The 13,813-nt window shown below is 46.9% G+C and overlaps 1 protein-coding gene across 2 annotated transcripts in view; it reads left to right on the top strand.

The window, feature by feature from the left end:
* Nucleotides 1–13,813, top strand: part of LOC126529981 (uncharacterized) — a 47,960-nt gene that overhangs the window by 12,100 nt on the left and 22,047 nt on the right. The window contains exons 1-3 of one of the 2 annotated variants that reach the window (XM_055070165.2): nucleotides 727–860; nucleotides 7,678–8,016; nucleotides 12,765–13,052. In XM_055070165.2, coding sequence (XP_054926140.1) covers nucleotides 7,684–8,016; nucleotides 12,765–13,052 — 621 coding nt within the window. In that variant the 5' untranslated portion in view covers nucleotides 727–860; nucleotides 7,678–7,683. Of the gene's footprint in view, nucleotides 1–726; nucleotides 861–7,677; nucleotides 8,017–12,764; nucleotides 13,053–13,813 lie in introns of those variants that run through there. The other variant, XM_050177448.3, reaches the window with a different exon arrangement.

Here is a 13,813-nt window from a genome sequence, read left to right as displayed (position 1 = left end):
AAGTATGCGGCCTGTGGGGTGGGCAACACAGCAACAAAGAAGGTCAAGCGGATAGTCAGAGAGGCTGAATTAATCTCATGGGTGGCGGCAATGGAAAAGAAACCTGCCGCGAGTAACTGCTTAACAGGAAAAAACGAAATCAGGAAAGAAACAATTTATGATAACTTGTGGGGATCGCACGCGCATCCCGATAACTCCGGAGCGGCCACGCGGTTAACACGCGATAATCACGTGCTCGCTCGCGGAGGGTAGCGGGGAGAGGGCACCTTCGCTGCTCCCGCTGCTCTTCGCGCCTGGCCGCGACGCCGCAGCCCAAGGTACCCTGTTCCCTCCTTTACACAAACATCCCTGTGCAACGGTGGACAATCTGCTGCACCCCTCAGGCTGCATCTCGAGCCAGAAGCGCCTCTTCCGAGCGATTCTGGTGTTCGCCGAGGACATCGCCCTAGCTGATCGCCTCTAAGCCCCCTCCCCACGCTCACGGCGTTTGGCCGCTGCTGCTCCTTCCCTCTTTCTTTCACCACTCTTTCTATCCCTTCCCCCCCTGTGCAGCGCGGTTGAGGCGTCCTCATCTGAGAGACAGTTACTGCGCTGCACTTTACCCCATGTTTCCTCCTTCCCAAACAAGTATCTCTCTCTCTCTGTTCCCTCCTTTCCCTTTCTTGGAACCGGGGAGACTCCCTCCCCACCACTCGGGGAGAAGCGCTATTCCCTCGATGCACCGTTGTCTTTCGGCTGAGGAGCTTGCGACTGGCCGCATCTCAATTCAGCCGCTGAGACCGCCGTACGCCGTCCCCCTGCTGCTGTAGGCCTTTGTGAGCGACTGACCGCCCCAGGGCCCGAGCGCGGATCCACTCTGGGTGAGCTGAACTCTTATCAGCCTCTTTTGTGGTTCCCACATTGTGCGGTTTATTTTACCCCAGACGTGCGGAACGCTCCGCCGCTGTGGTTTTGTTTTGTATCTGTAAGTGTGGTTTGCTGTTGTTGTCCAGTTGGTATACTTGTACTTTAAGGTGAATAAGCACCTTAGGTCGAGACTCACCCTGTCCCCCCTGGCCTGAACCCGCCGTGGTCGCAACTCACTGCGAACCGCGGGTTAGGGGTCACAGCTCTGACTGTTAGGGCTGCTGCGAAAGTGCTAGCGAGCGACTGCCGCTCAGCCGGCGCTGTGCGATCCAGAGAAGGGTCAGGTGCGCACGCGCGAACTTGAGTAATACCGCTACGAACCGCTACGAAACGGAGCCCTAGTACTATGCGCCGTCACCCGATCGCCGATGATGTCATTACTAAGGCATGCGACTAGCGCTTCCACCGGTACCATATACTGAAACAAAGCGCCGGCGTCGGGCACAATGCTCATGCGCTACTCCGCCTGGGCCGCCGCCGCTACAGAATGCGCTCCGCGCGATCCACGCTTTCCCGTGTTTACGTTTTCTTTCTAAACAATGACCGACGCAACCGGTGGAAGTGCTTCGTTTCCCGCTACTGCTAAACGAGCTACCCCAGTAGAGGATCAGCGCCGCCGCCTAGAGGACCCCGCGGTTCAGGCTCAAATTGTTTTTTGCCTCAATACATCGCTAATTTAAAACACCCGAATAGCTGCGCTCAAATTTCTTGTTGGTATCGTAATCTTCGGGGATTTTTTTCCCCTAGGACAATACCAATTCTACGTCACCTAATGTGGCCGCGTTTACGGAACCTACAAAGGCGCTTGGGCTCACCGGACACCAAGATGCGGACCAAGCGCATTCAACAGGCCACGCCCACCAGCGTCATACCTTCACGCCCATTTACAACAGCCTCTTACCACTACCCTAACGTTTAATAGCCTTCGACATGACGCCAGAATGAAATTAATGTTTCTCTCTCTCTCTCTCTCTCTCTGTGTGTGTGTGTGTGTGCGTGTGTGTGTGTGTGTGTGTGTGTGTGTGTGTGTGTGTGTGTGTGTGTGTGTGTGTGTGTGTGTGTGTGTGTGTGTGTGTGTGTGTGTGTGTGTGTGTGTGTGCCTCGATCACGCGCGCACGGCGGGGCTTGCTCCGCCGGGCGCACGTGATCGAGGCGGCCGTGATTAGCCCTAAGGAAATTTATTCTTCTTTGCTGCTGGTGTAAATTTTTCGCAGGAGTGTAATCGTTAACACGTTGCTCTTATGAATGTCTAAAATGCTTTAAAGTTGGTCAGAGCAATATTAGCGCTTTGTTTGGGTGGTTAAGCTCTGCGCCAACATGTGGCTGGACAATGCAGACCGATCAGGCCGCTCATCTACTTCTACGCTAAAGTTCCTTCATGAGCTTGAGTTTATGCCTCCAGCCATCCGTCGAAACACCCAGCTCGCCTGTGGTTACCGGGATACCAGACATGTCCGGCGCTGCGACAGAATTCTCGCAACGCACGCTGCTTCGACAGCCCTCGCTTGGGGTCGACTGCCAAGCAGCTGGCGGAGAGCTCGGAGAGGCCTCGCGCACTCGCTCCTAGAGAAACGCAAGTCAACGACTCGACGTGCCATCGTGACGTAGGGCCAGTGAAGGCGGAACTTAGCCCCGATCACTCGGCGAACGAGCTGAGGAGAAAATGCATGACTATGGAGGATGGTAACTTGTAATCGTCCGTAGCTCTCTTAATATGAGACGCTTCACAGAATTTGTGGTGCAGTACCCTACACGTCTAGAGAATTTGTCCAAACCGTTTCAGGGGCCCTTTAACAAAAGTTCTTGCTTCTCCAAAGCTCAGGTAGTACGTGAGTGCATTAGCCGTAGAAATGTCAAAGATAAAGTTTTAATTAGCGATTTTAGAGGCAATATTGTATTTGCAAAATTTAACCTTGACAGTCATATGTTGCCCAGCAACAGCTTCACAAAAATCGTCGTAGGTAATGAACTCAAACGAAAATGAAATATCGTGTCAGTGACGCCGATCTCCTCACCCTATCAGAAAACGTCACTTGTTTCCTTGCCGCGTGGGCGCCAATGCTATGACAATTGGGAATTCTCTTCATTCTGATCCATAAAGCCTTTCTTTATTTGCTGCTATTGGCAAATGTGACCATCCAAGCTGCGGTGGCGCCACGAGAAGCGGAATAGAGCACGCTCTGCGTCGATTGTTGGCGTCACCATGCAAAAAAACGAGAATGCCGCGATGAAGCCCGTGCAAGCGATAGCTTGCTCTACTGTTGGTCTGCACTCGCAATGGAGAGGGTAGAGATATCGACGTCACTGGTGTACTTTTTCATATTTATTTCGGTACTGTCATACTGGGCCGCTCGCAATGGAAGAAGTACGGCAGGCTCTGGCACCCACGACGATTTTGCTGAGAGAAGATTTTGTTGAGTTAATAATACCACTTTGACCCACTCGTTTTTTGTGACTTTGAGTCACAAAAAAACGACCCACTTTCGAGGTTTTGCTTGTGCGATGTAATTAACGGCGGCACATAGAGCGGCAAGTGTTGTTGCTATAGGGGTTGTTATATGGGACACTTTGAACGTAATTGTGACTTGTAATGCCGGGAACATAACAGCGCCTGTGTTGCAAGTGTGAGGCATGTTCATTGGTGAGGCGTACTTGCGGCTTTCGTAGGCACCATAGGGGTAACAGTGGTCTTGGCGCTGGTGTAAAGCCCGACGGAAGGTAGCCTTGGTGTGTCGCACCAAGTCTGGAAAATGTGGCTTGAGGTCTTTGGGCTGGTAAACAAGCGATATATATTGGCTAGGTACGCGACATAAATGTCGAATGTGTGCTTTAAGCTTGTCAATCGTTATATATGTTGGAACCAAGTAGTGTCCAGCAATCATGATTGTTTAGTGAGTCGAGGCGCATCGTGGTAGTCCAATACATGTGCGTAGAGCCTGTCCTTGCATACCTTCGAGGGTACGAATGTTTATTTTACATGTGTTAGCCAAACCGACAAGCTGTACCGTAAAAAGCCCAGAAACAGTGCTCTGTACAGCTGCAGCATGGACCGTACCGGCATGCTTCAAGTTTTTCGGCACAGGAATCTCAGTATATGTACAATCGAAATTAGTGTCCGCTTCAGGTAGATGCAGTTGGGGCTCCACGAAAGGTCCCTTTCAATAATCACGCATAAGAAGCGGGGATACTTCTGGTATTCGATACCCTTGCCATTGAGAGAAACAGGGTGCGGCGCCATGGGTTTGCGTATAAACGTGATTAACGGCGCGTTTTTCGATGGACACACTAAGGCCTTGTTTGCGGACATACGAACAAGTTCGAGTGACTAACCGCTGAATTCTTGTGCGCACTTGAAGACGAGTCACCGCAGAAGACCGAAGACAAATATCATCAGCGTATATTGATAGGTGAATTGTCTTGGGTAATATTTCAGCAGGGCCAACCACAGTTAGGTTAAAGAGAATAGGGCTTAATACCCCGCCCTGTGCGATGCCACCGTGACAAGAACAACAAAATGACAACGAGACGGTTAGCTATGACTAGCTATGTGCTTTTATTCAACACCGCGAAATAGATGAAAAACTAATACAAGCGATACAAACTGATAAATGGAACACCATATACATACTGATGAGAGATAAACCATGGTGGGACATGCGCGCACCGCACGAGCGCACCTGCGCACATGAAGCGTTCCGCTAAGGCGAGTAGTTTAGCGAACACTTAGCGAATTAATTTTTTAGGCCGCACATTCGTGTGATTGTTACGTAGGATGTTGATAAAGTGGCAGCTGACAATTCTGCGGCACTACACATCTGGTACATCGGGAACATAAGCTCAGGCTGCTGGTTACGGGAGCATTCTTTACCCTTTACGCCCAATAAAGCCGGCGGAAAGAGGGAGGTCTCCAGACATATTTGATACTCCCCCCCGACCTGGCACCTGACACCAGAGGTCCGCTCCGTTACTACGCCACTGGCTGTGCTTATTCGCCGCCAACTGCTTCGCTAGTGATGGCCCCAACTAAGAAAACTGCTGCGTTAAGCGGCACAAAAAGGCAACGTCAACGGGCGAATCTCGCTTTGGTCTGGTGCATGAGAGACGCGCCAGCGGGAAGCAGAACGCATTGGCACGTTCGAGGCGCCCACTGCGAACTCTGCCACTCGCACTCCTGAAGCAGAGTGCGTCGCGATTCATCATCATCATCATCATCAGCCTGGTTACGCCCACTGCAGGGCAAAGGCCTCTCCCATACTTCTCCAACTACCCCGGTCATGTACTAATTGCGGCCATGCCGTCCCTGCAAACTTCTTAATCTCATCCGCCCACCTAACTTTCTGCCGCCCCCTGCTACGCTTCCCTTCCCTTGGGATCCAGTCCGTAACCCTTAATGACCATCGGTTATCTTCCCTCCTCATTACATGTCCTGCCCATGCCCATTTCTTTTTCTTGATTTCAACTAATATGTCATTTACTCGCGTTTGTTCCCTCACCCAATCTGCTCTTTTCTTATCCCTTAACGTTACACCTATCATTCTTCTTTCCATAGCTCGTTGCGTCGTCCTCAATTTGAGTGAACCCTTTTCGTAAGCCTCCAGGTTTCTGCCCCGTAGGTGAGTACTGGTAAGACACATCTACTATACACTTTTCCCTTGAGGGATAATGGCAACCTGCTGTTCATGATCTGAGAATGCCTACCAAACGCACCCCAGCCCATTCTTATTCTTCTGATTATTTCCGTCTCATGATCCGGATCCGCCGTCACTACCTGCCCTAAGTAGATGTATTCCCTTACGACTTCCAGTGCCTCGCTGCCTATTGTAAATTGCTGTTCTCTTCCGAGACTGTTAAACATTACTTTAGTTTTCTGCAGATTAATTTTCAGACCCACTCTTCTGCTTTGCCTCTCCAGGTCACTGAGCATGCATTGCAATTGGTCCCCTGAGTTGCTAAGCAAGGCAATATCATCAGCGAATCGCAAGTTACTAAGGTACTCTCCATTAATTTTTATCCCCAGTTCTTCCCAATCCAGGTCTCTGAATACCTCCTGTAAACACGCTGTGAATAGCATTGGAGAGATCGTATCTCCCTGCCTGACGCCTTTCTTTATTGGGATTTTGTTGCTTTCTTTATGGAGGACTACGGTGGCTGTGGAGCCGCTATAGATATCTTTCAGTATTTTTACATACGGCTCGTCTACACCCTGATTCCGTAATGCCTCCATGACTGCTGAGGTTTCGACAGAATCAAACGCTTTCTCGTAATCAATGAAAGCTATATATAAGGGTTGGTTATATTCCGCACATTTCTCTATCACCTGATTGATAGTGTGAATATGATCTATTGTTGATTAGCCTTTACGGAATCTTGCCTGGTCCTTTGCTTGACAGAAGTCTAAGGTGTTCTTGATTCTATTTGCGATTACCTTAGTAAATATTTTGTAGGCAACGGACAGTAAGCTGATCGGTCTATAACTTTTCAAGTCTTTGGCGTCCCCTTTCTTATGTATTAGGATTATGTCCGTTGATTATGATTATGATTAGGATTAGGATTATGTGATTAGGATTAGGATTATTAGTCGCGATTCAACTGGCTGCCAAACACACTACGGAGTCGGGCCAAACTGCTCGTACCGTCGCCGAAGACACTCGGCAGCTGGACGCCTCCTAAAAAACCGGCAACACGGTCGCCGGCGCCAAAATCGTGCACCTTTCGCTGCAACGGACCGTGAGTTCACGAAGCAACATGCAACAGCTTCTGTGAAGACACGGTTCACTTTCATGTTCTACCGGTTCCTCTGAAAGAGTGATCATCCTTAATTTTTTTTTATCCAGACGCCAGGGTTGTGAGTTCGTGGAATCGCGTTTCTGCGGAGCGACTGTGCGCAGTTTGTTACCCTACAACGGTCTGAGCAAAGCGAACGACAAGCGTTCTTCTAAATGTTTCTGGCATATCGCTTAGTTTACGACGCTGGCTTAAATACGCAAACATTCCATTTCCATAATAAGAAGTAGAACTTGGCTATTCGTTTCTGCGCATGTTTGTAAATGGCGCAAAGGTGCGACATTAAGAAATACGGATACACAATTTAGTGCACGTCTGGTGTTGCCTGGTCCTTCTAATCGTTTCGTGCTTTTGTGCATTTTGCGGTTACACTCGAGACGTAGTCTGGCAACCTGCGAGAGCAACCTAATTTTTTTAGGTACGAAATTGGTCACTTTTTACGTCATTATGTTCACTTTAGGTGCTGTTACGGACATTGTCAAATTTCGCCATGTGGTCAAATTCTATAATGGTGATATTGTGAGCCAGCGAGAGCGACCGATACAGATGCTACGGCTCCTCTAATTGGCTCAAAATCCCGCCATTGCCAAATTTCAAGATGCCGCTGAATTTGACTATGTCCGGAACGGCAGCCCTGGTTTCAGTCATAGCCATCGTCATTGGTCTGGTGTAGTTAGCTGACTGGGGCATTCCTGTTGTGCAATACTGTGAGTGCGACGGGGCCTCCGAGGAATACGTATTCGGTCAGTATAACAGCGCAAGAAAACAAAACAATAGACATGCTTGCGACGCACCCGACCAGTGCAATGTGCAGTCTTTCACCTCTTTTGGTGACCATGACGATGATGATGGCGTGAGCCATTGTTTTGACACGAAAACGTGGCACATGCCAACGAAGCTTTTTCATTCTCGAATCGCCATCCCACGTTATTTTCTTATTCAAGGTCGGTGTGAAGAATGGTTTGGATGGTTCTTCTTTCTTTGCAGGGCAAGATGGCGACTACCCGCTTCCTCTCAGGCTTCGGCAGCACACTCGACTGGAGACCGCTGCAGTTCGTCGATCACATGCCGGACATCCGCATTTGCAACCTGTGTGGCATCGTGGCACGTATGACCATGTTGCTTCCCTGTTCGCACGTCCTTTGCAAGGTCTGCTACGGCCAGGTTAAGGACAAGAATCAGTCCTGCCCGGTGGACAGAAAGAAAATAATCGAGGAGCAGGTGCAGACACTGGAGCTGAAGGAGGACCAACTGGATGACCGCCGTGTCCTCTGCCTGAATTCAAGGCGGGGCTGCAGTTTCATGGGCACTATCACAGATTTCAAGGTAGTTGTCGCAATACCAACTTTTATGACTGAGCGGTGGCAACGTTGTAGTTGCACTAGTGCAGCTAGGCGGTCGGTGGTTGGCGTGGAAGTGCACAGGAAGAGGCACGTCTATATGAGGTATTTGTGATGATTTTCTGGTGACGGAAGGCGCTGTTTTCAGTGATTGAAGTTTTGCGCGTCACACTTTCGTACGAAGGCCACGCGACTTACCTACTGTCCGTATGTAGGTGAATGGGAAATATAACGTGCCCAGGGAGTGCGAAAGATTAGGGGACAGGGTAAGGGCCCTCACCTACACAATCTAATGTAAAGTATATTTGGCGTTTTACATATAAGTGTTCGATTTGCATCACGCTCAACGAGCTTTGCATATGAGTGCCAAGCATTACTGCTGCTTCACATATGCACTGTCACATTTGAATATAATCGTGCGCTGCTGTAAAAAAAGAAAGCACATTGCTGTGCATTCCGGATAAAATTACTTGCGCACGATCTACTTGACTTCCCGTCAGCTTCCGCATTGTTCTGTAACTGCCAAACTTTGCTCATTTAAATAAAGTACTTTATTCGAGGGCAGAGCGCATCAACAGGGTGACAGCGTTGCTCAACATAACTTAAGAAAGGATGGAGACTTACTTATATAATTTGCAGCAGAGATAAATTTGGAAGCTATGCAAGCGCAGAGAAACGCACACCAGAAAAGAAGAGAAATTAAGACACGGCAAGCGCTTATCCCCTGCCCGCCCGTATGTTTCGTACAAGATTGTGTGTGCGCGTGCGCACGTGTGCGACAGTGTGTGTATCTACGTGTGTGCGTGTCTGAGACGTGTGTGCGAGTGTGATGTGCGCGTGTCCGCGCATGCGTGCGTGTGGAGACGTGTACACGCGTAAATGTTACGTGCGTGTATGCCATGTGGGTGACGTGTGTGAGTGTGTGTGTGTGCGTGTGTGTGTGTGCGCGCGTGTGTGTGTGTGCGTGTGTGTGTGTCTGCGTGTGTTCTTGTGGAACTTAAGAGAATTTCGTGCATTGTCTTGGGAGACGTGGCTAAAGACACAAGTGTCCGAGAGGTCAAGCCAACCTACGCACCAAGAGAAGCAGGCTTAATTCCAAAAACGCTACAACTGTCATGATACACACCACGAAAGCAATCCTACGGCAGAAATGCTATAACAAGGAAGAGAACAAAACGAAGTGCCTTACCATGGCTCACATGCACAAAGACATCCGCACAGCGCAGCAACAGGAGTTAACACACATTAGTGAGAAGAAGCTACTGCAGCGAAGCTTAGCGGCTGGAAGTAACCGGTTACGCCATATGCTAGTTTGCGCGTGTTTCTGCAATATAAACGAGTTCACTCACAAAGCCTATATTTGTAACAAAATATGGGGTTTGTTAAGGGCTATATACATGCAACATTTGAAGAGTGTGTGCATAGGGTTTAAATGAAAATTGCTAGGCCCTCGTTTTGGGCCCTTTAAAGGCGTTATATAAGACGCTTCACCTGTTTCCACTTCTCCGAGAAGTCCAAGAATAGATGAAAGTGAATAATTTGCTAAAATATGGGCAAGCTTGAACGACGTAGGTTAATTATGTACATTGACGATAATTACTGCATACTCATCTTCTGCCAATTTTTATGCGTTGCAAAAGATGTGTGGTTGCTTTAACCCGGTCTTCTCGGTGAGCTATATGAGGCGCTGCGTTTTTATTTCTTTGAAGTAGGAAGCATGTTGCAAGTGGCAAATGAGAAATGTTTAACTTGTGCATCGTAACTAAAGTTTTTGTAGAAAGGTGCTTATTCAAGCGTTTTAAGGTATCTTACTGGCGTTATTCGCAATGTTTTCCAGACTCCTAAACCAGCCTGCACTAGCCACCAACTTCCAAGTTTGCTCAAAATAGTTTACATTTTGAGTGTAATGTGTGACGAAACTTACACGCTCCTGGTTTATATAGAAGTGTTGAAAATATTTTCCCAACCCTCTCAATATTCTTTCCATTTTCATGCGTCATACGGGGTTCTTAGTTTGTTTTTATGGTGTAGTTAGGGAAACAGACCCTGCACCTTGCTTACATTTGAGGAAAACAAGGGCAGGTTACGAGAAACGCAAATGTATAATTCCAATGGGGGTGGGTAATTAGAGTATTTCCAATAAATGACATATACAAGGGCTCCAGAGCGTTATGTGTGTTTTATAATCGGCGCAATATTTAGTCCGCTGCGGTTGCATAACTGCAACAGCCACCGAGGCCAATTTCAGCGAACACAAGGGGTACGGCCTAGAAATGAATTTAAGAATTTGAATATGGTTGCTTCAAATACAGCTTTCTAAAAAAATGTGAATCAAGTATTATCATACCGCCGCTATCAGCTATGCTTTTAAAGGACGCGAGATAACTCTAGACAACATCAAGATTATATTTCGTGGAATGGGGGGAATGCCGAGGGCAGTGTGTGAAAAAAATACAAATTTCTGGCTTAATTACAAGCGATGCGAATAATAAATTAAGCCTCGTACCTTTGGTCGTGCATTATGTGATGCTTGCCTGGTGGCCTGAGTAAACCGAACGAAGCAGCTACTTTATGTGTGTTGACTGTATTGGGCAAGTAATAAGTAACGTGTAGACAAAGTTTAAAGTGGGTGTGTTAATTGGGTCTTAGCAACAAATTACGTATGCGAGCGCTATGATGCGTTCTTAGTAGCGCAAAACTTTGAACGCTGCCCTGACAGAAATGTAACAGTCCCAGCGGTCAAATTTAACGAAAATGGGGGAACACTACGGTAACTTCATGTGCGAAGCCAAGTGCATGTTGATCAAAAGGGCTGGATTAAACTATGGGCTAAATGACCTGCGGCCCGGAGCCCCGATAGCCAAGGGGCTCCAAGAAAAAAAGTTTTCTTGACAGTCCTTCAAAATATTTCAAGCGGCCCGTTATCAGGGCCACGTCGGAAATTTTTCTTATTCAATAGAAACTGTGAAGCGTCGTTCGGGATGTGTGCTACCGCAATAATTCTTAAAAAGGGTTTAGTAGTAGCCGAAGTAGAAGAAAAGAATGTGTGGCGAATAATTAAAAGATTGTGTCGATGATGAATTAGCTCTCATTTATTTATTTTATGTTAGCCCTCAGCACAAGGCTTTGTGGTGTACATGCACACTTTGATAACAATGCTTCACTTTCAGACGTAACGCCGAGGCACCAGCACTTTCAACAGAAGGCACTGAGAAGCAGCGTGGTGATGTGCGACTTTGTGCCGGCCGACTTCACATCCTTCAGGAACTTCCAGGAATTTTAATTCGTTCCTTCTTTTCCTTCTCGCTCTCACACGAAGCTGAACGCTAAGACATATCATCACTGCGGTCACACCCTCACATCAGGGTAAAAGAATTTTGACGAAGAAGTGGCGTACGAAAATCGCAACTCAGTTATCTTTTTTCCACAGTAAAGACAGCTGAAAATAATGTTTTTTAGGCAATTTAGTCTTTCGTGCATATCGTTGAGCATTTTGGCTTACTTTCTTCTTGTAGCACATGCTAACCTTTCGTATTAACAATAAACCCGAATGTTATGCGTAGTCATATCCGTAAGTTACGCTTCTGAAATGTTGAAATGGTCAGTTTTAAACCAGAACTGAACACTCGGTGATCTAGGAACGCTGCAAATATGAAAGATGCCGCACTGAAAGTTCCGCGACCACGATCCGTAGCGTCATGGACCACTACGGCACCTGCATAAGTATTGTTTTTTTTTTTTGTTTACTGATCAGAAAAGTAACATTTCAGTCTGAGATCAATGGTCTGACGGAAGTTCGTTAAGTAGGGATTATTCGGCGTCAAAAGTAAAGTAAATGCCGACCATAAACAGCTAAAATGCAAGAAATTTTGGCTCCCTTCCCAGTCAGTGTTCATTGTGACCTAGGCTTTTGTTGCCTTTGACTACATTTCATCAGGAAATATACGTTGAATAACCTTAACAAACTTCGAGAATGACTCCCGCGCGAACATACGAACAACGAGGAAACGCCTTAAACTCTCTCACGTCTTACTAATGAATACCGGTACCAAGCTGCCGGCGTGAAACGAAAGGTTATCGTGTCCCTACTTCATCTGTTACGCCCATAATCAACATAGTTCCTCCAAATGACTGAAAACACAGATTTTTATTAACGCTTTACGAGGTGATACCAACATAGTGCAGCTCTTCCACGTTCCATTCAGGAGTAAAAGGTGGTGCATTTTCTTCAGCACAGAGCAATGCTGTTTAGGTTTCCTCGGCTGCGCTTACGTAACATTATGCGGAGGGATTGGCATGCGTGAGTTGCCTAATTGGACAAAATGAAAAATGTCGGCAACCACCTTGTTCGCAAGCAATAAATTATGCAGTAATTAAAGCTTGATAAAATGAGGGGATATGAAAAACTTTCTGGCAAGAAATCGCATTCGCAAACGTGCCTTAAGTGTTATCATAGAAAAATAAAAACAGCAGCAGCAACAACAAAACGGCGCGTTCTGTAGTTGCTTTAATTAAACCCAAGTCCATCCAGTATTACATAATGGATTTAGGGCTAATGAAGGACATGTTAAACACTAACCTACATATAGCCATTTCATTAAGGAGGGTTATTGCTCTGAAGGTGGTATAGCGGTGATGAATTGTTACACTAGCCTTTAGTCTATGCCTTCTCTCGAAAGTTGAAACGGGTAATGCACAAATTCACTCTAAGTCTAAACATTTTCACGAATGCAGGAGCACATCGAGCACGACTGTGACTACTACGAGGTATCATGTCCGAAATGTGGCAGCAGTGTGACGCACATGAAGATTCTGGAGCATTGTCTGGGTTCTTGCGTCGAAGGAACCATCTCCATCATTCCTAACGCGAACGAATCGGTGCTCGGAGATCTTCAGAAGATTAGACTGTCGCTCGACGATGCACTTGAAGGCATGTCGCAGAAGAAAGTCGCTGTCCAGGGCAAGGTCAATGGCCTCGTGGAGTGCTTGGACGGGTATACGAGCCAGATCAAGTCCTTGCAGGTAAGTGAACCAAAATAACGTTTGACCAAAGTTTGTGGCGAATGCATCATAAGACAATGCTTTAGGAAAACGCATCGTGCAAGGAAGGAAGAGTGCTCTTCTTTGAATATTTCTGGTGGTTAGTGAGATTGATTGTTTCCATCAGTAATCTCATCGACCTGAAGTTGTTTATATGAATGCTTGCAAAGCGCTTATGTAGCGTAGTTGAATATGTAGTCGATGCGTCCTCGAAGATGCAAACAGGGCATTAGCGTTAATGTTCCAAGGCTAATTGCGTAGTGTTGAGTGATAATACGCACGAAACTGAGTTATGTGACAGCACATGCGGTATATCCCAAAGCCGTTTTGTGGCTCCTCATGACAAAGCATATCCTAATGGTTCATTCACGTGTAAGGCTGAAAAATCCTATTTTTTATGTGTGAACAGTATTCTCCTGCTTGTGTTCTACTTTCGGGTCTGTTTTTAAACGAGCCCATTAGGTGTGAAGTACTGCTTCCAATATTTAAGAACTCTGCGTTTCTTTCGTATACAAAGATAACTGGAGCTTCTGCATTCTTTTTCTGAAAGTGTCGTTGGCAGAGTTCCAAACACCCTAAGAATTCTCTTACTTGTTTCAAGTGTCATTCTGATAAAAATTGGCTTTATGCGGATTATTCTAAAGTTCGGTGAAATATCGTTTGGTCAAAGTGTGTAGGGCAGATATTTCGAAGGAACCTGTATAAGCACATAAACATGCTTTATTTCACAGCCTAATTGCTCT

The sequence above is a fragment of the Dermacentor andersoni genome, chromosome 5 (assembly GCF_023375885.2).
Source record: "Dermacentor andersoni chromosome 5, qqDerAnde1_hic_scaffold, whole genome shotgun sequence".
Classification (NCBI taxonomy): Eukaryota; Metazoa; Arthropoda; class Arachnida; order Ixodida; family Ixodidae; genus Dermacentor; species Dermacentor andersoni.
Note: the sequence above shows the minus strand (reverse complement) of the source record. Positions and strands in the feature narration are given on the sequence as shown.